At 46.6% G+C, this 27,764-nt stretch overlaps 2 protein-coding genes across 2 annotated transcripts in view; one reads left to right on the top strand and one right to left on the bottom strand.

The window, feature by feature from the left end:
- cirsr (corepressor of RBPJ and splicing regulator) overlaps positions 1–27,171 on the bottom strand; it is a 101,040-nt gene extending 73,869 nt beyond the window's left edge. Inside the window, exons 1-2 of the mRNA XM_085986159.1 lie at positions 26,954–27,171; positions 7,044–7,138 (exon numbers count right to left, since the gene is read on the bottom strand). Of these exons, the coding sequence (XP_085842285.1) occupies positions 7,044–7,138; positions 26,954–27,025 (167 nt within the window). The 5' untranslated portion in view covers positions 27,026–27,171. The remainder of the gene's footprint in view (positions 1–7,043; positions 7,139–26,953) is intronic.
- A 23-nt stretch (positions 27,172–27,194) lies between these two features.
- Positions 27,195–27,764, top strand: part of scrn3 (secernin 3) — a 37,416-nt gene continuing 36,846 nt past the window's right edge. The window contains exon 1 of the mRNA XM_085986157.1: positions 27,195–27,336. The gene's annotated coding sequence lies outside the window, so the exon portion shown is untranslated. The remainder of the gene's footprint in view (positions 27,337–27,764) is intronic.

The following is a 27,764-nucleotide window of genomic DNA, read 5'->3' as shown; positions in this document are numbered from 1 at the left end:
TTGGTACCTATATGCACCACGACAACTGGCTGCTCACCCTTCCCCTCCAGGATGCTCTGCAGCCACTCCGAGACATCCTTGACCCTTGCACCAGGGAGGCAACATACCATCCTGGAGTCTCGTTTGCGGCCGAAACGCCTATCTATTCCCCTTACAATAGAATCCCGTATTACTATAGCTCTCCCACTCTTTTTCCTCCTGTCCTGTGCAGAAGAACCACCCATGGTGCCAGGAAGTTGGCTGCTGCTGTCGTCCCCCGATAAGCCATCCCCCCCAACAATATTTGTTTGAGAGGGGGGGATGGCCACAGGGGACCCCTGCACTACCTGCCTGCGCCTACTACTCTGCCTGGCAGTCACCCATTCCCTTCCTGCCTGTGCAGCCTTTACCTGCGGTGTGACCAACTCCCTAAACATGCTATCCACGACATCCTCAGCATCATAGAATAGTACAGCACAGGAGGAGGCCATTTGGCCCATCAGGTCTGCGCCGGATCTTTCGAAGAGTGATCTAGTTAGTCCCACCCCGCCCCCCGCTATTTCCCCATATCCCTCCAATTTTTTCTCCTTCAAGTATTGAAAGCTATTATTGAATCTATTTCCACCACCTTATCAGACAGCACATTCCAAATCCTAACTACTCGATGCATAAAAATGTTCTTCCTCATGCTGCCTCTGGTTCTTTTGCCAATTACCTGAAATCTGTGCCCTCTGATCATCGACCCTTCATCCATTGGAAACAGTTTCTCTTTATTTACTCTATCTAAACCCGTCATGATTTTAAACACCTCAAGCAAATCTCTTCTTAGCCTTCTCTGCTCTAAGGAGAAAGCCCCGGCTTCTCCAGTCTATCCACGTAACTGTAATCCCTCATCCTTGTAACCATCCTAGTAAATCTCTTCTGTACCCTCTCCAAAGCCTTCACATCTTTCCTAAAGTGTGGTGCCCAGAATTGGACACAATACTCGAGCTAGGGTCAAACCAGTGTTTTATAAAGGTTTAGCATATATACCATGAAGGGATTTGAAGATGATTTAATATGTAGGTGGCGGGGAGTGGGGGGGGGGGGGGCGGGAAGCTAGTATAGGTCAGCAATGATGGGGAGTGGGGGAGGGGGAAGCTAGCATAGGTCAGCAATGACAGGGTAACATAGAAACATAGGCGATAGGAGCAGGAGTAGGCCATTCGGCCCCTCGAGCCTGCTCCCCCATTCAATGCGATCATGGCTGATCATCCAAATTCAGTACCCGGTCCCTGCCTTCTCTCCATATCCCTTGATCCCTTTAGCCTTAAGAAATGTATCCAACTCCTTCTTGAATATATTTAATGTATTGGCCTCTACTGCCTTCTGTGGTAGAGAATTCCACAGGTTCACCACTCTCTGGGTGAAGAAATTCCTCCTCATCTCTGTCCTAAATGGCCTACCCCTTATCCTTAGACTGTGACCCCTGGTTCTGGACTCCCCGACCATCGGGAACATCCTTCCTGCATCTAGTCTGTCCAGTCCTGTCAGAATTTTATAAGTTTCAATGAGATCCCCTCTCATTCTTCTAAACTCCAGCGAGTACAAGCTCAATCGACCCAATCTCTCCTCATACGTCATTCCTACCATCCCAGGTATCAGCCTGGTGAATCTTCGTTGAACTCCTTCCATGGCAAGAACACCCTTCCTCAGATAACGCGACCAAAACTGCACACAATACTCAAGGTGTGGTCTCACCAAGGCCCTGTACAACTGCAGCAAGACATCCTTGTTCCTGTACTCAAACCCTCTCGCTACAAAGGCCAACATGCCATTTGCCTTCTTAACCGCCTGCTGCACTTGCATGCTTGCCTTCAGCGACTGGTGCACAAGGACACCCAGGTCTCGTTGCACTTTCCCTTCTCCCAATCTATTGCCATTCAGATAATAATCTGCCTTCCTGTTTTTGCCACCAAAGTGGATAACCTCACATTTATCCACGTTATATTGTGTCTGCCATGCTTCTGCCCAATCACCCAACCTGTCCAAATCATCCTGTAGTTTCTCGGCATCCTCCTCACAGCACACACGCCCACCCAGCTTTGTGTCGTCTGCAAATCTGGAGATATTACATCTAGTTCCCATTGCGAATACTCCAGTATGTATCCATTCACAGCTCCAGTTCAACAAATTCATTCCCAAGTTATCATCGTATGAATACGAAAAACTATAGCTTAACTGGGCCATTAGAGTACTACTCCTAAGGAAATGTGGAGGAAATTTTAAAAATGTTTTTATACACAGCACAATTCTGGAAATGGCAATTTCTAGGAAAGTAGATATCTGTTGTTCTAATCAATGACCTAAGTTAACAAAACTAGGAGTATGCTTACGTGATACTTAGCATATAGAGCAAACATACAGGCGAGAAACAACATTTTTCTCCGTTACTGTTTCAATATTTGTAGTTTTCGGTGCTCCTCAGAAAATTGAGTGCGGGAAAATGGAACACTCTTCCACTTAGAGCACTGCTGTTAGCATCAAAAATCTCTGGTTAGATGTCGTATGGAGAGTAAAGCTCCCTTGGTTATGCCCCAAAAAGTGTCTTGTCGCTCACCCCTAATGCATCAATACGAGTGTTACTGTGGCTATTTTTTCCATGAAAAACGTTTGGACAAAAGCGATTTTAACATGTGTTTTGGGCAGAAGAGTGCCAAAAAGGAAGTAGCCATCCAGAGGTGACAAATGCAGGATGGGCATGTGCTTTGCACAGATCAAACCATTGGCGTGTTAATTAGCCATCTCTGGTCATAGAGGAGACATCTAGCACTAGCACTTTGATTTTGACAAATTTCTTTGATCTCCATGAGTCTTTGAAGAGGGAACTTTTACAAATAAACAGACACTAGAAGTCAGTCAGTCAAGGCAGCAGAGAAGCTACTTAAAAGTTAAGGGCAGTAGAAAGGCTGGGAGGAAGAATTAACTTCCACAATGACGGTAGTAGACAGCTCTACATTAAGTAATAATTCACCCCAAGTGGGCTTCCGGACGCGTATTGTAGCGGTACACAAACAGAAGTTGAATTGGCTGCCTCACACTCAGCATTGTATTGTGTTGTGTTTACCATGGAATAAAAGCAGCTTACGAAGCAAACCAATCCAAACAACACCTTGCCTAGCGTTAACTTGGCCTGCCTTCAGAGAGATTAAAGGAGTATATGTTTAAGATGGCGATCTGGTCCAAATCACAAGGGAGTTTCATTGTTTAACTCCTGGATCCCGCTACCATGCTAACAGAAAAGGACTGTAGAAATTAACTTCTGTAAAAAGGCAGGCAACCAGACGAGTTAATGAAGCGACTAAACCCGATTAGATACCAGAGGCATATCCAAATTCATAACAGAGTTTTGTCTTATTCTCTGAGTTAGAATGCCAATTTTGGGTAAACTGTGGGACATGTTCACGGAAGACTTCCAGAAATAGTGGAGAACCAAGGGTCTACGGAGAATGAGGAGCTGAAAGAAATTCGTATTAGTTAAAAATAGTACTGGAGAAATGAATGGGACTGAAAGCCGTTAAATCCCATGGACCTGATGGCCTACATCCTAGGGTTTTGAAAGAGGTGACTATAGAGATAGTGAATGCATTGGTTGTCATTTTCCAAAATTCCATAGATTCTAGAATGGTTCCTGTGGATTGGAAGGTAGCAAATGTAACCCCACTATTTAAGAAAGGAGGGGAGAGAGAAAACAGGGAACTACAGACCAGTTAGCCTGACATTAGTGGTAGGAAATGCTAGAATCTATTATTAAGGACGTGGTAATGGGGCACTTAGAAAATAATAATAGGATTGGGCAGAGTCAACATGGATTTATGAAAGGGAAATCGTGTTTATGACGAATCTGTTAGAGTTTTTTGAGGTTGTAACTAGCAGAATAGATAAGGGGGAACCAGTGGATGTGGTGTATTTGGATTTTCAGAAGGCATTCGATAAGGTGCCATACAAGAGGTTATTAAACAAAATTAGGGCTCATGGGATTGGGGGTAATATACTAGCATGGATGGATTGAGGATTGGTTAACGGACAGAAAACAGAGAATAGGAATAAACAGGTCATTTTCGTGTTGGCAAGCTGTAACTAGTGGGGTACTGCAAGAATCAGTGCTTGGGCCTCAGCTATTCACAATCTATATCGATGATTTGGATGAGGGGACCAAATGTAATATATCCAAGTTTGATGATGATACATAGCTGGGTGGGAATGTAGGTTGTGAGGAGGATGCAAAGAGGCTTCAAGGGGATATAGACAGGCTAAGTGAGTGGGCAAGAACATGGCAAATGGAATATAATGTGGAGAAATGTGAAGTTATCCACTTTGGTAGGGAAAATAGAAAAGCAGAGTATTTTTTTAAATGGCGAGAGATTGGGAAATGTTGGTGTTCAGAGGGACCTGGGTGCCCTTGTACACGAATCACTGAAAGTTAACATGCAGGTACAGCAAGCAATTAGGAAAGCAAATGGTATGTTGGCCTTTATTATAAGAGGATTTGAGTATAAGAGTAAAGACGTCTTACTGCAATTATATAGGGCCCTGGTGAGACCACACCTGGAGTATTGTGTACAGTTTTGGTCTCCTTACCTGAGGAAGGATATACTTGCCACAGAGGGAGTGCAGCGAAGGTTCACCAGGCTGGTTCCTGGGATGGGGGGACTGTCCTCTGAGGAGAGATTGAGTAGACTAGGCCTATATTCTCTAGAGTTTAGAAGAATGAGAGGTGATCTCATTGAAACATACAAAATTCTTACAGGGCTTGACAGGGTAGATGCTGGGAGGATGTTTCCCCTGGCTGGGGAGTCTAGAACCAGGGGTCACAGTCTCAGAATAGGGATCAGCCATTTAGGACTGTGATGAGGAGAAATTTCCTTACTCAGAGGGTGGTGAATCTTTGGAATTCTCTACCCCAGAGGGCTGTGGAGGCTCAGTCGTTGAGTATATTCAAGACAGAGATCGATAGATTTTTGGATATTAAGGGAATCAAGGGATACAGGGATAGTGCAGGAAAGTGGAGTTGAGGTAGAAGATCAGCCATGATCTATTGAATGGCGGAGCAGGCTCGAGGGGCCGAATCTCCTGCTCCATGTTCTTATGTTCGTGCTGGAACCGATGCCCATTGGGAACTGAAGAAGGCAGCACTAACTCACTTTACGTACAGATAACAGGGGAAGGAACAGGATTGAACTCCTTGGATGAGTCAGATACAAACACAGGTCTTGGAGATGAAAGGACCATATGGCAACCCATTATACTACTGAGGTGCTATGGTAACAGTTTCCTTAAAACATGTTGCAAATTTCAGGTCTGCCGTAGATATTCTCTTGGGTACAGCTGGGTTGGTCACTCCTGTAAGCGGTTCCTGCGCCTCGGGTTTCAGAGTGTGCCCTTACTTCCCAATATAACATAACCCAGGGTGTAACAAAACTACCCACGTGATCTGAACTGCATATCATGTCTTTTACACATTCAGTTCTTCAATCTTTCAATGGACGGACTGATAACACTTTAGAGAGACACAGCCAGATCTGAATTGTTAAGCTCTTTTACAGACTGCAAGTGAACACACAGAATAACAGTTAGAATCAAAATTAATTTACTTCACTTAACTTCAAACTTCTCATGGATAAGAAAGAAAAATAAACCGCACTAGACTATCCCAAGTCAGCGGGCTAACTTAACTTTCCTGGTCAATCTGCTGATTCTGATTGATCCGGAGCTTAATATGGGCTCGTTTTCCCCTTGCTAGGCAGTGCTCCCTTCCCAGAGCTAACTGACTGATATCACATGTCCCTTTGTTGCCAGGAAGTGGGAAGACGGATGCCCTGATTTCTTCCCTGTTCAGGTTTTCACCAATAGGCCTGTCAATCAAACTGGCTACTTCCTTCCCAAGAGTATATTCTCAGCAGACTTGCTGTCTATCGAAAAGCACCATCTTAATTGGATAGCCTACTGGTAGTCTGAAGTGAGATAATGGCCCAGAATTTGCGGTAGTAGTAATGGCGAAACTGTCAGCGCTCGCTGTTATTACTGTATAAAACGGACAGCAACTTCTGGCAGCCCACACATTTAAAAATTGCAGATTTAAAAAAAATGTTTTAATGATCTAAATGTGATTTATATTCCCTGCTTTTTACTTCCTGCTTTGCTGTCTGTGAGCATTCTTCAATCTGACTAGCTGGTCAGCCTGCCTGCTGCCTGTCCTGTTGCTGGATGCCACAGATCCTCTGTAGAAAAGGTGCCAAATTGACATTAATGTCGGAAGAGAGAAAATCTACACTCTAGAGCCCGCTAAATCTTTGTGGGCAGCCTATGGAAAAATGGTCCAAAACAATCCCAAAAATGCAACACATGTAATTTACATACTGATTGGTTTTATCTGACAGCACAATGGCCTTGGCCTTCTCCCCCTCATCCCCTTGATTGAGGCACATCTCTGGTGGGGTGGGATTTCTGGTCACCCCAAAAATCCCCTGCTGGACCCAGTAACATTTACAGCTCTAGGATTATTTACATCTGGGAGAAAGATGGTCTGCTGCACTGGGAGAAATGGATGCCTAGCAAGCTGCTTTAATGGTTTAAATAATTTCAGTTTCACTAATGGGGCTTGTACACAGCTGCACTGAACAGTTGCACAGGCTCCTCTTCAATTTCCACTCTAGATCCCCCCATCACTGAACTCTGAATGCAAGACAACAGGGCCCTTGTGTCTAGTATTCCAAAGGTACAAATGGCAAGAATTACAGCAGAGGCTATGTTTTCCTTTTTTGCATATATTTACCGTGTGCCCAGAAACATATACACCACACCCCCAGCCAACAGAAAATATTCGTGAGGCAGGGAAGTATCAAAGCACATCCCAAGTTGCTTTCTGTCCCCATCGTCCCAGATCCGCCATAGAATATCAGCTAAGTTGTGGTGGGGGGAAAAAAGAGAGAGATGGAAAACCTAGACTCAAGATTTAAAGCAAAATATTAACTTGCACTATTAAGAGACGGACCAAAAACATTGAAATAGACACAATTTCATACCTGTTATCATATACTTCTTGCTCTTTTACATACTGTTGCATTAATTCTTCTTGTTTCTTTTTTTCATATGATATTTTTTGTTCTGCCATCCATACCTCAAAGAAGATACATATAAACTTAGTCAGTATGCCACTTTTTATATTTAATGTTAAATATAACTATGTGGCTTTCAAAGTAAATTATTGAACTCTTTAACACCATAATTGTCCTAGAAAAGTCAACTGTGAAACATTTCAGGTTGGCTGCAAAGCTTCAACACACACACACGCACCCAAACTCCAAATTAAAAAAGGCACTAAATAAGCTTAAATATTCAACATCTAATTATCTCCCTTCTATCTACCAATGTCATTAAAAATAGTTTGGCACCAAGCACTCCCCTCCAAATGTACTTTGATGCAGATTAAATTTACGGCATATAATGTGTGAACAAACATTATTGATTCATGTTAAACTGTTAATTCTGTTTCTCTCGCCACACATGCTGCCTGACCTGCTGAGTATTTCCAGTACTTTCTGGTTATGTTTCAGATTTTCAGCATCCGCAGTAAACTGCCTTTGTATTACTCCTTCATGGTTCAAAGGTCCTAGTCATTCTAGAGAAGAGCAGCCTCTGGCTCATGGATGAAATCAAGGTGAATTTATGGCAAAAAAGGACAAACTGTTTGTTAGCGATGGCTTTAGCTTACACAGTCCTGTTGTTTAACGCACCAGCAGAGAGTCAATCACATGGTGAACAAATCTCATTTGTCAAAACTCACGAGAACTTGAACTAAGCAGTTGACTTTTTTTTTTTTAATTCGTTTATGGGATGTGGGTGCCGCTGGCAAGGCCAGCATTTATTGCCCATCACTAATTGCCCTTGAGAAGGTGGTGGTGAGCTGCCTTCTTGAACCGCTACAGTCGATGTGGTGAAGGTACTGAAGGTCAGAAATGGGGATGTTCGCTGATGACTGCAGTGTTCAGCGCCATTCACAACTCCTCAGATAATGATGCAGTCCATGCCCGCATGCAACAAGACTTGGGCGATGTTTAGATAACATTTGGGCCACAGAAATGCCAGGCAATGACTATCTCCAACAAGCGAGAGTCTAACCACCGCCCCATGACATTCAACGGCATTACCATCGCCGAATCCCCCACCATCAACATCCTGGGGGGTCACCATTGACCAGAAACATAACTGGACCAGCCACATAAATACAGTGGCAACAAGAGCTGGTCAGAGGCTAGGTATTCTGTGGCGAGTGTCTCACCTCCTGACTCCCCAAAGTCTTTCCACCATCTACAAGGCACAAGTAAGGAGTGTGATGGAATATTCTCCACTTGCCTGGATGAGTGCAGCTCCAACAACACTCAAGTAGCTCGACACCATCCAGGATAAAGCAGCCCGCTTGATTGGCACCCCATCCACCACCTTAAACATTCACTCCCTCTGCCACCGACGTACTGTGGCTGCAGTGTGTACCATCTACAAGATGCATTGCAGCAACTCGCCAAGGCTTCTTCGGCAGCACCTCCCAAACCCATGACCTCTACCACCTAGAAGGACAAGGGCAGCAGGCGCATGGGAACACCACCACCAACAAATTCCCCTCCAAGTCACACACCATCCTGACTTAGAAATATATCGCCGATCCTTCATCGTCGCTGGGTCAAAATCCTGGAACTCCCTACCTAACAGCACTGTAGGAGTACCTTCACCACATGGACTGCAGCGGTTCAAGGCGGCGGCTCACCACCACCATCAAAGGCAATTAGGGATGGGCAATAAATGCTGGCCTTGCCAGCGATGCCCACATCCCATGAACGAATAAAAAATGCTATGCTCACAGCACCACCTACAGGTGCAAAACCTTTGGACTGCTGTGACCATGTAGCATTTTTAATGCAGAATAGATGGTCAGCTCCAAAATAATTGGTTGTCATGCATTTAATTAGTGTCTGCCTTGACTCAGTGGCAGCACTCTTGAACCCATGACTTTCTGACTCAGGAGGCAAGTCCCACTCCAGAGACATGAGCACAAAATCTACACTGACATTTCAGTGCAGTACTGAGGGAGATCTGCATTGTTGGAGGTGTTGTCTTTTGGATGAGATGTTAAACAATCTGACCTCTCAGGTGGATGCAAACAATCCCACAGTACAAATCGAAAAACAGCAGGGGAGTTCTCCTAGTATCCTGGTCAATATCTATCCCTTAACCAACATCACTAAAATAGAGTATCTGGTCATTTATCTTATTGCTATTTGTGGGACTTTGCTATGCGTAAAGTGGCTGCTGCGTTTCCCTACATTTCTATACATCAAAAGCACTTTGGGACATCCTGAGGTTGTGAAAGGCACTATATAAATGAAAGTTCTTTTTTACTTTACTAAACAAATTCCGTTCTTCAAACCTTCAGTTCTAAAGCCAGTTTAAACCAATATGCAACATATGTATCAAAATAAGCTTGTTACAAGGACTAAAACTGTACATACACAGTAACTGGATTGATAAAGACAGCCACCAACTAGAATTAGACAAAATACTTAATTTTTGTCACGGTTGCATTGGTGTAGATGTCTAGAACATTGATGTGGCGAATACGTTACAAACTGTCCACAATATATCTACACTGAAGCTAGACAACGCCAAAAACAACTTGCATTTAAATAGCGCCTTTAATGTAGAAAAACCTTCCAAAGCACTTCAGAGGCACAAAGAAATGCCCAAACATCAGTCAAAGAAGAAATTATGAAGGGTGACCAAAAGTTTGATCAAAGTCACAAAGGAGGAGTGGGAGCTAGAGACAGAGGGGTTTAAGGGAGGAAATTCCAAAGACTGGTACCTAGGTGGCAGAAGGCAAAGTGGGATCAAAGGAGGGGAAAGCACAAGAGGCCGGAGTCAGAGGAACAGGGAGTTCAGGAAAAGTTTTGGGGTGTAGAAGGTTGCAGAAATGGGGCGGGGTGAGGCCGTAGAGGAATTTAAACACAAGGATGAGAATTTTAAATTTGAGGTATTGTGGGAACTGTCTATCTATGATGGCATACTCTTAAGGTTATTCTTACAAAGCTCTGATTGCTTCCTTTATGTATAGAAGTTCAGTGAAAAGGAAACTGAAGAGTCAGAGTCATTACGGCACAGAAGGAGGCCATTCGGCCCATCGAGTCCACGCCGGCTCTCTGCAGAGCAATCCTGTCAGTCCCATTTCCCCACTCTATCCCCGTAGCCCTGCAAGTTTATTTCCCTCAAGTGCCTATCCAGTCTCCCCTTGAAAACATTGAGTGTTTCTGCTTCCACCACCAAGACTGTAAGAAAATCCCTGGATCATAAAGATGTCTTTTGGTTTGAAGTTGAAACAATCACCAAGGGATAATGGGTTGAACTGCTGTATTACTGATACAGAACAGCCTGCTTGTTTGGCACCTGTCAACAACTGGAAATTACATTTTTGTCAGATAATATACTGCATTCATTAGTCATTAACATATCTTTATCTTAGTTGATCTCTGAACAAAAGGCATCTGCCCACTTTATTGTAGACTGATCATTTCCTCTCCCATTTTCAAACTTAGTGAAGACGAAGTTTCAATTTAAAATCTGAACACACAAAAGCAACTACAGAAATTCCTATTTTGTTAAACCTTGTACCTTCTGACCACCAGCAGCAATTCAAATTACACTTACAACTATAATTTTACTAAACATTGTGAAGTGCTGTGTGAAGGTGGGAGAATTAAGATACAGAGCAGGATTTGGGAGAAGAGTTTGGGGAGATGATCAAAGGCAAGGATGAGGAAGCCTTTGAAGATGGAGAGAAGTGATGCAAGATGTATAGGTTTTGGAAGAAAATTTTGTAGTATCAGATTAATGATTGAAAAGAATGAGGGATTGCAAACCTTTTTAAAAATATATTTTTATTATTATTTATTTATTTATTTATTTTGAGTGAAATACATGTGTTTCTTTGGGGTCAGGTTGGCTCAAGGATAACATACTCTGGTAATACAAAATCGGAAATCCGTAATCCAATATCAGTAATCAGGTAGGTCTGATGTATTCCAGGACACTGTTGTTTTGGTCACAAGCTGGTTCAATGATAGGACCTGGAGGGATAGACCTACCACTGGAGAATGGGAATCTTCCCACTTGTCTCCGGATAACCTTGCAAACCATGCCCACACAGATAGGATAGCAATAGCTGGACAACCAACAGTCCTAAGAACTGGTAAGCTACACAGTTTCAGCTGATTAAATTATAGCAATACCCCTACATGTGCTTGGGTATCTCTTGCACCCAAGTTCTCTCAGCTTAGGTAAGTGGAGTGTCAGTATGTCCCTACAGGGAGACAACATGCATTCTGTATTAGGCAACAGAAACTATACTTGTATGGGTTTCTAAGTACTATCGTTTGTTTTGGAGACAATCAAGCATTAGCAAAAATAGAAATTCATGGAATGGGAGGTAACAGGGGCTGTTAATTGGTTGAGAGGTAGGAGACAGAGAATAGGGATAAAGGGAATGTACTCTGATGGGCAGGAGGTGACAAGTAAAGGAAACTACGATGGTATGAGGCACGAGTTGGCTAGGATGGATTGGGGAATGTTACTTAAAGGGCTGACGGTGGATAGGCAATGGCAAACATTTAAAGATCGCATGGATGAACTACAGAATTTGTTCATCCCTGTCTGGCATAAAAATAAAACAAAAAAGGTGGTGCAACCGTGGCTAACAAGGGAAATTAGGGATAGCATAAGATCCAAGGAGAGGACATATAAATTGGCCAGAAAAAGCAGCAAACTTGAGGATTGGGAGCAGTTTAGGATTCAGCAAAGGAGGACAAAGGGATTAATTAGGAGGGGGAAAATGGAGTACGAGAGTAAGCTTGCAGGGAACATAAAAACTGACTGTAAAAGCTTCTATTGATGTGTGAAGAGAAAAAGATTGGTGAAGTCAAGCGTAGGTCCCTTGCAGTCAGAATCAGGGGAATTTATAATGGGGAAACAAAGAAATGGCTGACCAATTAAATCCATACTTTGGTTCTGTCTTCACAAAGGAGGACACAAATAACCTCCAGGAGATGTCAGGGAACATAGGGTCTAATGAGAGGGAGGAACTGAATGAAATCAGTATTTGTAGGGAAATGGTATTAGGGAAATTGATGGGATTGAAGGCCGATAAATCCCCAGGGCCTGATAATCTACATCCTAGGGTACTTAAGGAAGTGGCCCTAGAAATAGTAGATGCATTGCTGGTCATCTTCCAAAATTCTATAGACTCTGGAGCAGTTCCCATGGATTGGAGGGTAGCTAATGTAACCCCACTATTTAAAAAAGGTGGTAGAGAGAAAACGGGGAATTATAGACCGGTAAGCCTGACATCGGTAGTGGGGAAAATGCTAGAGTCCATTATAAAAGATGTAATAGCAGAGCACTTGGAAAACAGTGACAGGATCGGACAAAGTCAACATGGATTTACAAAAAGGTAAATCATGGTCGACTAATCTACTGGAATTTTTTGAGGATGTAACTGGTAGAATAGATAAGGGAGAACCAGTGGATGTGGTGTATTTGGACTATCAGAAGGCTTTCGATAAGGTCCCGCATAAGAGATTAGCGTGTAAAGTTAAAGCACATGGGATTGGGGGTAAGGTACTGACTTGGATAGAGAACTGGTTGGCAGACAGGAAGCAAAGAGTTGGAATAAACGGGTCTTTTTCCGAGTGGCAGGCAGTGACTAGTGGGGTACCGCAGGGATTGGTGCTAGGACCCCAGCTATTCACAATATATATTAATGATCTAGACAAGGGAACTAGATGTAATATCTCCAAGTTTGCAGATGACACAAAGCTGGGTGGGTGTGTGTGCTGTGAGGAGGATGCAGAGAAACTCCAGTATGATTTGGACAGGTTGGGTGATTGGGCAGATGTATGGCAAATGCAGTATAATGTGGATAAATGCGAGGTTATCCACTTCGGTGGCAAAAACAGGAAGACAGATTATTATCTGAATGGCAATAGATTGGGAAAGGGGGAAGTACAACGAGACCTGGGTGTCCTTGTGCACCAGTCGCTGAAGGTAACCATGCAGGTGCAGCAGGCGGCTAAGAAGGCAAATAGTATGTTGGCCTTCATAGCGAGAAGATTCGAGTACAGGCGCAAAGGTGTCTTGCTGTAGTTGTACAGGGCCTTGGTGAGACCACACCTTGAGTATTGTGTGCCGTTTTGGTCGCCTTATCTGAGGAAGGATGTTCTTGCCATGGAGGGAGTGCAGCGAAGATTCACCAGACTGATACTTGGGATGGCAGGAATGACGTATGAAGAGAGATTGGGTCGATTAGGCTTATATTCGCTGGAGTTTAGAAGAATGAGAGGGGATCTCATTGAAACTTATAACATTCTAACAGGACTAGACAAGCTAGATGCAGGATGTTCCCGATGGCGGGGGAGTCCAGAACCAGGGGTCACAGTCTAAGGATAAGGGGTAAGCCAGTTAGGACAGAGATGAGGAGGAATTTCTTCACCCAGAGAGTGGTGAACCTGTGGAATTCTCTACCACAGAAGGCAGTTGAGGCCAATTCATTAAATATATTCAAGAAGGAGTTAGATATATTTATTAAGGCTAAAGGGATCAAGGGATATGGAGAGAAAGCAGGGACAGGGTACTGAATTTGGATGATCAGCCATGATCTCATTAAATAGAGGAGCAGGCTCGAGGGGCCGAATGGCCTACTCCTGCTCCTATCTTCTATGTTCCTATGTTTCCCTGGGATCTGTACTGAGGCCTCTGCTTTTTACCATATATATCAATGACTTGGATGAAGGAATAGAGAGTTGTATATCCAAGTTTGTAGATGACACGAAGTTAGAAGGAGCAGTAAGTAGTGTAGATGGGAGCAGGAAGTTACAAAGGGACATAGACTAATTAAGTGAGTGGACACAACGGTGTCAGATGGAGTTCAATGTAGGGGAAGTGTAAGGTAATCCTCTTTGGATCTAAGAATGACAAAACGGAATATTTTCCAAATGGAGAGAGAATAGGAACTGTGGAGAAGCAAAGGGATTTAGGCGTCCATGTACACAAATCACTAAAAGCTAATGCACACCTATAAAAGGCTAATGGAACATGGGCTTTTATTTCAAGAGGGCTGCAATGCAAAGGGGAGGAAGTTGGTCAGACCCCATCTGAGTACTGAGTCAGTTTTGGGAACTGTACCTCAGGAAGGAGATATTAGCCTCGGAGAGGGTACAGCGCAGATTTATCATAATTATATACTGGGGCTGAAAGAATTAATTTATGAGGACGGTTTTAGAATCGTTACTTGTATTCCTTGAGTTAAGCAGGTTGAGGGGGTGATTTAATCGAGGTGTTTAAAATGGTTTCATGGGGTAGATGCAGAGAAACGATTTCCTCTGGTGGGGCACTCCAGAACAAGGGGCCACAATCTTAAAATTAAAGCTCGGCCATTCAGGGGTCAAATCAGGAAGCACTTTTTCCACACAAAGGAGTGGAAATCTAGAACTTACTCTGCCAAAAGGCTGTGGATGTGGGGTCAATTGAAATTTTCAAGACTGAGATCAATAGATTTTTGTTAGGTAAGGCTATCAAGGGATAGGGATCAAAGGCAGGTAAATGGAGTTCAGGTACAGATCAGCCACGATCTGATTGATTGGTGCAACTGGCTGGAGGGGCTGAATGGCCTATTGTGATATGCTTCCATGCATGTTAGACGCTTGGATGGTACCAATAGGCAAAACTCACAGAAGATAGCTAGCTGGGTGAACAGAATATAGCTTCAAACTGCAAACATATAAGATTCAACTAATACAGCATGCTGCAAGTATTTCCAAAAATACTTTTAATATTTAGGAAAGTCCAAGAAAAGTGCGTGTGACTGAACTAACCTGCTGCTTTACTATTCCACATAGCACTTGAGATAAACGGCTCAGTGGTTTATTGAATTCCATCTACTGCCCAAGATACACACAGGCCAACTGACAAGTGGACACATTTATAAAACTGCGGAGAGACCATGTTGAATATCTGGTTTGTAGAATGATACACTATAATTATGGGGGATTTTAATTATCATATTAACTGGACAAATCAAATTGGGCAGAGCAGCCTTGAGGATGAGTTCATCGAGTGTATTAGGGATGGGTTTCTTGAGCAGTATGTAACTGAACCGACCAGGGGGCAAGCAACCTTAGATTTGGTCCTGTGTAATGAGACAGGATTAATTAAAAATGTCCTAGTAAAGGATCCCCTTGGAATGAGTGACCATAACATGGTTGAATTCCATATTCAATTAGAGGGTGAGAAGGTTGGATCTCAAACAAGCGTGCTGAGCTTGAATAAAGGAGACTATGAAGGTATGAGAGCGGAATTGATTCGAGTGGACTGGGAAAATAGATTAAAGGGTAAGACGGTACATGATCAGTGGTGTACATTTAAGGAGTTATTTTACAACTTCCAAAAAAAAAATATTCCACTGAGGAAAAAAGGGTGTAAAAGAAAAGATAGCCAGCCGTGGCTAAGTAAAGTAATTAAGGATAGTATCCGACTAAAAACAAGGGCATATAAGGTAGCCAAATCTAGTGGGAGGATGGAAGATTGGGAAGTCTTTAAAAGACAGCAAAAAATAACTAAAAGATTGATTAAGAAAGGGAAGATAGATTATGAAAGTAAATGAGCAAAAAATATAAAAACAGACAGTAAAAGTTTCTATAGTTATATAAAAAGAAAAAGGGTGGCTAAAGTAAATGTTGGTCCCTTAGAGGATGAGACGGGGAAATTAATGGTGGGAAACATGGAGATGGCAAAAACACTGAACAATTATTTTGTATCAGTCTTTACAGTAGAGGACACTAAGAATATCCCAACACTGGACAAACAGGGGGCTCGGCGGGGGGGGGGGGGGGGGAAGGGAGGAACTAAATACGATTAAAATCACTAAGGAAGTGGTACTTGGTAAAATAATGGGACTCAAGGCAGATAAATCCCCTGGACCTGATGACTTGCATCCTAGGGTCTTGAGGGAAGTAGCGGTAGGGATTGTGGATGCATTGGTAATAATTTTCCAAAACTCACTGGACTCAGCAAAGGTCCCGGCAGATTGGAAAACTGCTAATGTAACACCCTTATTTAAAAAGGGTAGTAGGCAGAAGGCTGGAAACTATAGACCTGTTAGCCTAACATCTGTGGTTGGTAAAATGTTGGAGTCCATTATTAAGGAGACAGTAACGGGACATTTGGATAAACATAATTTAATAGGACAAACTCAGCATGGTTTCATGAAGGGGAAGTCATGTTTGACAAATTTGCTGGAGTTTTTTGAGGAAGTAACATACAGGGTGTGTAATGAAATCTGTTTGTCTTGCCTGTATTCGTTTTGCACTCATGTATATTACCCTCCCCCACACGGTGTATCGTTTCACTTCCTCTTTCCTGACTAACCTGGAAGGTTCCAGGTCTTGGCTCTTGGCTCCGCCCCTGACTTCTCTTACTTAAAGATCTCAGGATCTGTATGACTCATTCCTGTGAGCCAGTCGGTGTGTTGAGATGTTAGCTCTGATCTTAGTGATTAAAAGCCAACTTGTTAAAGTCTATAACTTCTAGTTTTGTGGTTATTGAAAGCACATCAATTTTAATCACTAAAGAATACTAGGATGGATCGACTCCTAAAACCAGAGCGTCTGGACTTGGATCCACATTCTGCTGAAGCATCAAATCAATTTGGACACTGGCTCAAATGCTTCGAACTCTTCGCGAGGGCCTCATCCGCTAGCGAGGTAGATAAACTGAGTCTACTGACTACTCGCGTTAGTCATCGGATTTATTCGTTCATCCGGGACGCCACCTCTTACACGGAGGCCATCACTATCCTGAAGGCCCAATACCAGAGGCCAGTAAACGAAGTGTACGCCAGACATCTGTTGGCTACACGCAGGCAGAGACCTGAGGAATCAATGGACGATTTCTTACAGGGCCTAAAGGACTTGGTCCGGGACTGTAACTGCAAGGCCGTGACGGCCAACGTGTACTCTGACGAATTGGTCCGCGATTCCTTCATCACGGGCCTCAAATCGAATTATATCCGGCAGAGACTGCTGGAGAAGGAGGTCCTGGACTTAAAAAAGGCAGTGGCCACTGCGCGATCGCTGGACGTGGCCCAGAAAAACTCTGACTCTTATTCTTCCGGCCATGCGGCCCTCACCGCCTCGTGCGCGCCGAGCGGGCCGCCATCTTGGAATCAGCCATCTTCCCCATCCAGGTCTCAGACCAGCTCTACATCGCCGGAGTCCCCACACAGAAGTTCACCCAGGAGTCCTACTACAGCGGCAATGTCTCGAGGCCCGAAATGCTACTTCTGCGGCCAGGCCAAGCACCCCAGACAACGATGCCCAGCGAAGGACGCTACATGCTTCAAATGTAAGAAAAAGGGGCATTTTAGCAAAGTCTGCAGGGGGAATCCGATTTCCAACTCCGTCACCGCCTCGTGCGTACCGTGCGGGCCACCATCTTGGGATCCGCCATCTTTTCCCGACTCAACGGCCGCCCAGGGCCCAACAGTGGCTTCGATCACGGTGGATCAATCCAGGCCACACCCGTTGACAAAATCCATGATGGACATACAGGTAAACGGGAATTTAACGAAATGTTTAATTGACTGTGGGAGTACCGAGAGTTTTATCCCCCCTAGCCTGGTACAGCGACACTCATTAACGGTAACCCCTACACGGAGCAGAATTGCTATGGCTGCTAAGCCCCACACTTCGGACATTTTGGGCTACTGTGTGGTAACACTGACTGTAAAAGGCACGGACTACAAGGATTTTAAACTCCTCGTGATGCCAGAACTCTGTTAATGTAATCTTGGGCCTGGACTTCCAGTGCCACCACAAAAGTGTCACGCTAGCATATGGCGGGTCCCAGCCGCCACTCACAGTCTGTGGCCTATCAACCTTAAAAATCAGCCCGCCCTCTTTATTCGCTAATCTCGCTCCGAACTGTAGGCCCATAGCGACCAAAAGTAGACGGTACAGTCTGGAAGACAGACACTTTATCAAGGCGGAAGTGGACAGACTCCTGCGGGAAGGCATTATTGAATGCAGTACCAGTCCGTGGCGTGCCCAAGTAGTCATAGTTAAAAATAGCGAAAGGAAACGGATGGTAATTGACTACAGCCAGACTGTTAATATTTATACCCAGCTGGACGCCTACCCTTTACCCCGCATATCAGAAATGGTCAACCAGATTGCGCAATACCGAGTCTTCTCGACTATCGACCTCAAATCCGCGTATCACCAGCTCCCCATTAGAACGGAGGACCGCCCATACACCGCCTTTGAGGCGAACGGACGCCGCTACCATTTTCTCAGAGTGCCCTTCGGGGTAACAAATGGGGTCTCGGTCTTCCAACGTGAGATGGACCGCATGGTTGACGAGAATAAACTACAAGCTACCTACCCCTATCTGGACAATGTCACTATCTGCGGGCACAACCAGCAAGACCACGATCTAAATCTTGCGAGATTTTTAAAAACTGCCCTAAAGCTGAATCTAACCTACAACGAAGACAAATGTGTCTTCAACACAACCCGTCTCTGTATCCTCGGCTGTGTGGTGGAAGATGGGGTAATTGGACCGGACCCTGACCGATTACGCCCCCTAAAGGAACTGCCCCTGCCACACAATCCCAAAGCTTTAAAAAGGTGCCTGGGATTTTTCTCGTATTCTGCCCAATGGGTGCCCAATTACTCTCATAAGGCCCGACCCCTCATTAAATCGACGTCCTTCCCACTATCAGCTGAAGCTCGGGAGGTTTTCACCAGTATCAAACAGGACATTGAAAGGGCTGCACTGTGTGCAGTGGACGAAAGCATTCCCTTTCAAGTCGAAAGCGATGCGTCAGACCTTGCCTTAGCTGCGACCCTCAATCAGGCTGGGAGACCTGTGGCCTTCTGCTCCCGAACCCTTCAGGGACCTGAAATCAGGCACTCTTCTGTCGAGAAGGAGGCACAGGCTATAGTGGAGGCAGTGCGGCACTGGAGACACTACCTAGCCGGCAAACGTTTCACCCTGCTCACCGACCAGCGGTCGGAGGCTTTCATGTTTAATAACAAACAAAGGGGGAAAATCAAGAATGACAAAATACTCAGGTGGAGGATCGAGCTATCCACGTTCGACTATGATATTATGTACAGGCCGGGAGCCCTTAATGAACCCCCAGACGCCCTATCGCGGGGAATGTGTGCCAGCATTCATACGGACAAATTACAGGGTCTCCACAACGACCTCTGTCACCCAGGGGTCACCCGACTATACCATTTTATAAAGTCCCGCAATCTGCCCCACTCCATCGAAGAGGTCAGGGCAATGACCAGAGCCTACCGCATCTGTGCGGAATGCAAGCCTTGTTTCTACAGGCCTGACCGTGCACACCTTATCAAAGCCACACGGCCATTCGAGCGCCTAAGTCTGGACTTCAAGGGACCCCTTCCCTCTGCCGACCGTAACGTTTACTTCCTCAATATCATCGATGAATATTCCCGCTTCCCCTTCACCATTCCCTGCCCAGACATGACCAGTGCCACGGTCATCAAGTGTCTCGGTAATCTATTCTGCATGTTTGGCATGCCGAACTACATACACAGCGATGGGGGACGTCATTTATGAGTGACGAACTGCGCCAGTTCTTGCTCTCAAAGGGGATAGCCACTAGCAGAACCACTAGCTACAGCCCCCGGGGTAATGGGCAAGTGGAAAGAGAGAATGCTACTGTTTGGAAGGCTGTCACGTTAGCCTTAAAGTCAAAAGGCCTTCCGACCTCCCGCTGGCAGGAAGTCCTCCCAGACGTGCTCCACTCCATAAGGTCTCTGTTATGTACAGCCACTAACGCTACCCCTCACGAAAAGATGTTCGTTTTCCCCCGGAAATCCACCTCGGGCATATCTCTACCCGCGTGGCTGACGTCTCCGGGGACAGTACTATTGCGGAAGCACGTGAGAGGCCATAAAACAGACCCCCTTGTGGAAAAGGTACAGCTCCTCCATGCAAACCCTCAGTACGCCTATATCGAATACTCTGACGGGCGAGAGGACACTGTTTCCATAAAAGACCTCGCTCCCTCGGGGAGCGGAGAGAACGATGAGAGACTACCCGAGGAAGACCTACACCAAAAAGAGACAGGACGCCCAGAGGTATCAATACCCAACTTTAACCTGGAGGACACTGCAGATAACCTGGAAGACACTGCGGAGGCCCGGACAGCGGAGGAACCAGAATCCACTCCCCTAGAGGCACCCCAACCGGCTTTGCGCCGATCACTGAGAACCGCAAAACCTCCTGACAGACTCACTTATACCAACTTTTAAGAAACATCACCCCGATGGACTAAATCTAAAGAAGGGGTGAATGTAATGAAATCTGTTTGTCTTGTCTGTATTCGTTTTGCACTCATGTATATTACCCTCCCCCACACGGTGTATAGTTTCACTTCCTCTTTCCTGACTAACCTGGAAGGTTCCAGGTCTTGGCTCTTGGCTCCGCCCCTGACTTCTCTTACTTAAAGATCTCAGGATCTGTATGACTCATTCCTGTGAGCCAGTCGGTGTGTTGAGATGTTAGCTCTGATCTTAGTGATTAAAAGCCAACTTGTTAAAGTCTATAACTTCTAGTTTTGTGGTTATTGAAGGCACATCAGGGTGGATAAAGGGGAACCAGTGGACGTAGTGTATTTAGACTTCCAAAAGGCATTTGACAAGGTGCCACACAAAAGATTATTGCTCAAGATAAAAAATCACGGGATTGGGGGTAATATTCTGGCGTGGGTGGAAGATTGGCTCTCTAACAGAAAGCAGAGAGTTGGGATAAATGGTTCATTCTCAGATTGGCAACCAGTAACTAGTGGTGTTCCGCAGGGGTCAGTGCTGGGTCCCCAACTCTTTACAATCTATATTAACGATTTGGAGGAGGGGACCGAGTGTAACATATCAAAGTTTGCAGATGATACTGTGATGAAATATTCATCATCATCACTGCCTGTGACTGAGATCGGTTTCAGTGTCATTTCCCTTCCCCCAGACCTCATTGTATTGTGTACTGGAATGTGCTGTATTGTATACTGGAATGTGCTGTGTGTAGGGCTCCGCCCATACCTGGCCCCGTTTGTAGGCTGGCTCAGTCTGGCCTCAGCCTCCAGAAGGAAGACATCACTCTCTTTTACGTGTTACGTTCTAAGTTAATAAAAGCCTTGTTTTTGTTCTGCTAACTTCGAGTCTCGGAATTATTGAGGCACATCAATTTTATTAACTTATTTTTCAACACTATGGATCAACTCCTGAAACCCGAACGTTTGGATTTGGATCAACATGCTCCGGACGCATCAGCACGCTTCGGACACTGGTTTGAGTGTATGGAATTCTTCCTGGACAATTCCGCAGCCGTCAAAGACGCTACGGACGCTGCGAGGATGAGACTCGGAATTCTGCGGAATTGGGTAAGCCACCGGGTTTACCCCCTCGTCCAAGACGTACCTGGCTGCCTGCGACATCTTAAAGGCGCATTACCAGCAGCCTACGAATGAGGTGTATGCTAGGCACCTGCTCGCTACCCGCGCACAGCGACCTGGGGAATCGGTGGAGGAGTTCCTAAGCACCCTGAAAATGCTTGGCAAAGACTGCAAGTGCCGAGATGTAAAAGCCGCAGTGTACACTGACGAGCTTGTTCGCGATGCCTTCATCACAGGCCTCAGCTCCACTTACATCCGGCAAAGACTGCTGGAAAAAACGGGGTTGGACCTGAAACAGGCTGCGGACACCGCGCGATCCCTGGATGTGGCCCAGAGAAACTCGGACGCCTACTCTTCAGCCCGCGCCGTCCACGCCGCCACGTGTGCACCGAGGGCGCCGCCATCTTGGAAGGCATCTTCCCCGCCCGACAGCCCGACACCGGCTGGGCCCCGCTCTCCCCCCAGAAGCCCTACGACAGCCGCGACGCGTCAGGGACCCAACTGCTACTTCTGCGGGCAGCCAAAGCACACCAGAAACCTGTGCCCGGCGAAAGGCACCACCTGCTTTAAGTGCGGTAAGAAGGGGCACTTCGGGAAGGTGTGCAGAGGGAACCCCGCCGGAAAACCCGCCACCGCCGCGTGTGCGCCGTGGGAGCGGCCATCTTGGACGCCATCTTGCCCGACCTCGTGGGGTCCGCCATCCTGTGAGCAGACAGCGTGGACGCCATCTTGTATCGATCAGGGCCCTACAGTGGCATCGGTCACAGTGGGCCAGACCAGGCCGCACCCGCTATCCAGATCAATGGTGGACATCGAGGTAAACAGGTGCCGGGTTAAATGCTTAATTGACAGTGGAAGCACGGAGAGCTTTATCCACCCAGAGCTGGCACAACAACTCTCCCTAAAGGTGGTCCCTACTCAGGGTACCATCTCTATGGCTGACAAAACCCAGACATCGACCATTCTGGGTTACTGCACGGTACAATTGTGCGTTAACGGAACTGTATATGATAATTTTAAAGTATTAATCATGAAGAACCTATGTGCGAGCGTGATCTTGGGCCTGGATTTCCAGTGCAACCACCAAAGCATCACGCTCAAGTACGGTGGGTCCCAGCCGCCCCTCACAGTGTGCGGTCTGGCTACCCTGAAGGTAAAGCCGCCTTCGCTATTCGCGAACCTTACCCCTAACTGCCGGCCAATAGCGACCAAAAGCAGGAGGTACAGCTGGGAGGACAGGCGGTTTATCGCGACCGAGGTAGACAGGCTCCTGAAAGAGCGCATTATTGAACGCAGCAACAGCCCGTGGCGCGCCCAAGTGGTAGTGGTAAGGGGTAGCGAGAAGAAACGGATGGTGATCGACTATAGTCAAACGATCAACAGGTACACCCTACTAGACGCCTACCCGCTACCCCGCATATCAGAAATGGTGAACCAAATCGCCCAATACCGGGTGTTCTCCACCATCGACCTCAAGTCAGCGTACCACCAGCTCCCTATCAGACCAGAGGACCGCCCGTACACCGCCTTCGAGGCGAACGGACGCCTCTACCAATTCCTCAGAGTCCCCTTTGGGGTGACGAATGGGGTCTCGGTCTTCCAGAGGGAGATGGACCACATGGTCGATGACCACCACTTGCAGGCAACCTTCCCCTACCTCGACAACGTCACCATCTGCGGCCACAATCAGCAGGATCACGACTCGAACCTCGAGAGGTTCCTGGAAACCGCACAAAAACTCAATCTCACCTACAACGAGGACAAGTGCGTTTACAACACCACGCGCCTCTGCATACTAGGCAGCGTGGTGGAGAATGGGGAAATTGGACCAGACCCCGACCGATTGCGCCCCCTACGGGAGCTGCCCCTGCCCAACACTCCCAAAGCCCTGAAAAGGTGCCTGGGGTTATTTTCTTATTATTCCCAATGGGTCCCCAACTACTCCGACAAAGCCCGCCCCCTCTTGAAAGCATCCTCTTTCCCGCTCTCTGCTGAGGCCCACGCCGCCTTCAAAAGCATTAAGCAGGATATTGAGCGGGCCACGCTACAGGCAGTGGACGAGAACACTCCATTTCAAGTGGAAAGTGATGCGTCTGACTTCGCCTTGGCGGCCACCCTCAACCAGGCGGGGCGGCCCGTAGCTTTCTTCTCGAGGACCCTCCAAGGCCCCGAGATCAGACACTCCTCCGTGGAAAAGGAGGCCCAAGCCATCGTGGAGGCAGTGCGCCACTGGCGCCACTACCTAGCCGGCAAACGCTTCACCCTACTTACCGACCAGCGGTCGGTAGCGTTTATGTTCAATAATAAACAGAGGGGGAAGATTAAAAATGATAAGATTCTTAGGTGGCGGATCGAGCTCTCCACCTTCGAGTACGACATTATTTACCGGCCAGGGGCCCTTAACGAATCCCCTGACGCCCTCTCACGAGGGATGTGTGCCAGCGCCACCGGGGATCGGCTACAGACCCTCCACAACGACCTCTGCCACCCAGGGGTCACGCGGCTGTTCCACTTCATAAAGTCCCGTAACTTACCCTACTCGATTGAGGAAGTTCGGTCCCTGACCAGGAACTGCTGCACTTGCGCTGAGTGCAAGCCTCGGTTCTACCGCCCAGATAGAGCCCACTTAATCAAAGCTACACGGCCCTTTGAGCGGCTCAGCTTAGATTTCAAGGGCCCCCTCCCGTCCGTCGACCGCAATATTTACTTCCTGAACATTGTGGACGAATACTCCCGGTTCCCATTCGCCTTCCCCTGCCCAGACATGACCAGCGCCACGGTCATTAAATGCCTCAACAGCCTGTTCTGCCTGTTCGGTATGCCGAGCTACATCCATACGGATAGGGGGGCGTCCTTCATGAGTGAAGAGCTACGCCAGTACATGCTGTCCAAGGGGATCGCCACGAGCCGTACCACCAGCTACAACCCCCGGGGTAACGGCCAAGTGGAGCGAGAGAACGGGACAGTGTGGAAAGCAGTCACTCTAGCTCTAAGGACCAAGGGCCTCCCTATCTCCCGCTGGCAGGAAGTCCTCTCGGATGTGCTCCATTCGATACGGTCGCTATTGTGTACGGCCACTAATACCACGCCTCATGAACGAATGTTTGTCTTTCCCCGGAAATCCACCTCGGGCGTATCCATGCCGTCATGGCTCTCCACCCCAGGTCCGGTACTCGTGCGAAGGCATGTGAGGGGCCACAAGACGGACCCTCTCGTGGAGCCAGTACACCTACTCCACGCCAACCCCCAATACGCATATGTCCGGCACGCCGACGGAAGGGAGGACACCGTGTCCATAAAAGACGTCGCCCCAGCCGGCATCGACAACAACCACGGCAATAGCGGCAACGACGATCACAGCAACTCTTACCCACCCACTACTCTTTCATCACCCCCGGAAGAACACCGACCAACGGCACCCCCACCAACTACCCCTTCAACAACCCTGGTGGCACCCCCGGCAGAGACCCAGGAGGCTACCGGGGACACCCAGCCGACACCCGCGGCACCGCAACAGCCACGTCGGTCGCAGAGGACTATCAAACCCCCGAACAGACTAAATCTATAGAAGGGGTGAATGTGATGAAATATTCATCATCATCACTGCCTGTGACTGAGATCGGTTTCAGTGTCATTTCCCTTCCCCCAGACCTCATTGTATTGTGTACTGAAATGTGCTGTATTGTATACTGGAATGTGCTGTGTGTAGGGCTCCGCCCATACCTGGCCCCGTTTGTAGGCTGGCTCAGTCTGGCCTCAGCCTCCAGAAGGAAGACATCACTCTCTTTTACGTGTTACGTTCTAAGTTAATAAAAGCCTTGTTTTTGTTCTGCTAACTTCGAGTCTCGGAATTATTGAGGCACATCAGATACAAAGATGGGACGGAAAGTAGTGAGTGAGGAGGACATAAAAAACCTGCAAAGGGACATAGACAGGCTAAGTAAGTGGGCAGAGATTTGGCAGATGGAATACAATACTGGAAAGTGTGAGGTTATGCACTTTGGCAGGAAAAATCATAAAGCAAGCTATCATCTTAATGGCAAGAAACTGGAAAGTACTGTAGTACAAAGGGATCTGGGGGTCCTGGTGCACGAAACTCAAAAAGTTAGTATGCAGGTGCAGCAAGTGATCAAGAAGGCCAGTGGAATGTTGGCTTTTATTGCTAGGGGGATGGAATATAAAAACAGGGAGGTATTGCTGCAGTTGTACAAGGTATTGGTGAGACCGCACCTGGAATACTGCATACAGTTTTGGTGTCCATACTTAAGAAAAGACATACTTGCTCTCGAGTCAGTACAAAGAAGGTTCACTCGGTTAATGCCGGGGATGAGGGGGTGGTCATATGAGGAGAGGTTGAGTAGATTGGGACTCTACTCATTGGAGTTCAGAAGAATGAGAGGCGATCTTATTGAAACATATAAGATTGTGAAGGGGCTTGATCGGGTGGATGCGGTGAGGATGTTCCCAATGATGGGTGAAACTAGAAGGCATAATCTTAAAATAAGGGGCTGCTCTTTCAAAACTGAGATGAGGAGAAACTTCTTCACTCAGAGAGTGGTAGGTTTGTGGAATTTGCTGCTCCAGAAAGCTGTGGAAGCTACATCATTAAATAAATTTAAAACAGAAATAGATAGTTTCCTAGAAGTAAAGGGAATTAAGGGTTATGGGGAGCAGGCAGGAAATTGGACATGAGTCTAGGTTCGGAATGGTCATGGCCCTGTGGGTAGTGGAGTGGACCCAGGGGCCGTGTAGCCTGGTTCTGCTCCTACTGTGTTCTAATTCTGTGTTAGATTTCAGGAGATGGTTTTATTCCTGTTCCTGGCTGGGGTGGAGATCACCTTTACAGAAGGTAAGTACTGTAGAAAATATAGGGACAGAGTGATCTCCTGGAAGAATTTCGATCGCCTAGATGGGTCGGAGAGGAATTTCCCAGATTTTTTTCTCCCAAATTGGCCATTGGGTCTTTATCTGGTTTTTCGCCTCCCCCGGGAGATCACATGGGTTCAGGTGGATGCAGAGTGATAGAAGATTTGAGGTTAGGATCAGATCAGCCATGATCTTATTGAATGGTGGAGCAGGCTCGAGGGGCCGATTGGCCTACTCCTGCTCCTATTTCTTATGTTCTTAAAAAAAAAAAGGATAACAAATTGTTATATGTGTTTATCAAGTTGAGTGATTTTTAAGAGTACGGAGAGTAAGAAAGACGCCAGGGAAAGGCCGATTGCTGTCTTTACGCAGATCCCTATTAAAGCACTTGGGTGGCCAGGAAAGCCGATTCCTCCAAACGGCGCAGACATCAACCAAAGCAAAACAGACTGAAAGCTGCCACAGATCTGGGGCACAAAAGCCGCGGCCGGCCCTCGGGCCCAGTGACATCCCGCCCCAAACCAACACCCGCCCCGAGCTGCTGCTCACCTTTTTGATGTTGGACTTGGAGGCCGGATGAAAATCCTTTTTACACATGAAATTGGCGAATGATTTCCCCATGTTGACGGGAACCGCTTCACAACCGTCACGTCTGAGAATGGGGTCGGGATCAGGAGGAGGAGCCGCGGGTTCCCATAGGGACGGAGCCTCCGAGGGGGGGGGGTAGAGTGGACTACAGGCCCAGCAGTCAGAGCGGGCGGGATCACTGCCGGTTCAGAGAGGAGGCGAGGGCTCGGCCAGGAGCCCGGTGAGGGGATATTTAATGGCGGTCACTGCCGTTGAGTCATCTTGAGGCTGGGTAATCCCGCCCCGCTCATGTTTCGAAGCGACGGTATTTTGACGTGTTGACATCGACTGACTGTTGGTGGCAGGTAACCCGGAAAGAAACATTTTTCGACATGAACATTTGGGGGTTTACACTGAAATTATAGATTTGATAATTAGCTTGGATTGTGGTTCAGCGGATGGATAGATGGTTCTGCTAATTCCTAATGTGCAGATTCTCATTAATGTAGAATTGAAATTCCCGGAAATGATAGAAGTGTGATTAACATGAATGACCCAACTAGCAAGCCTATTTAGACATCGAGTGTTAATTACTTTTCAGATTTAAAGTGTCAAAGAGACTGCACTCTTCCAGAGAATTTGTACTTTATAGGATTTGACCATATAAATCTAAAAAACTGACACTTTAGTGCTTTGTTAGAAGCTTTCAGGTGAGACGTTAAACCAAGGCCCCCATCTGCCTGTTCAGCAAACATAAAACCTCGAATATATAGCATTATTTGAGATCAAGATT

The sequence above is a fragment of the Somniosus microcephalus genome, chromosome 4, assembly GCF_052327205.1.
Source record: "Somniosus microcephalus isolate GS21.2 chromosome 4, FLI_Smic_1.0, whole genome shotgun sequence".
Taxonomy (NCBI): Eukaryota; Metazoa; Chordata; class Chondrichthyes; order Squaliformes; family Somniosidae; genus Somniosus; species Somniosus microcephalus.
This window is presented reverse-complemented; position numbering and strand designations above follow the sequence as displayed.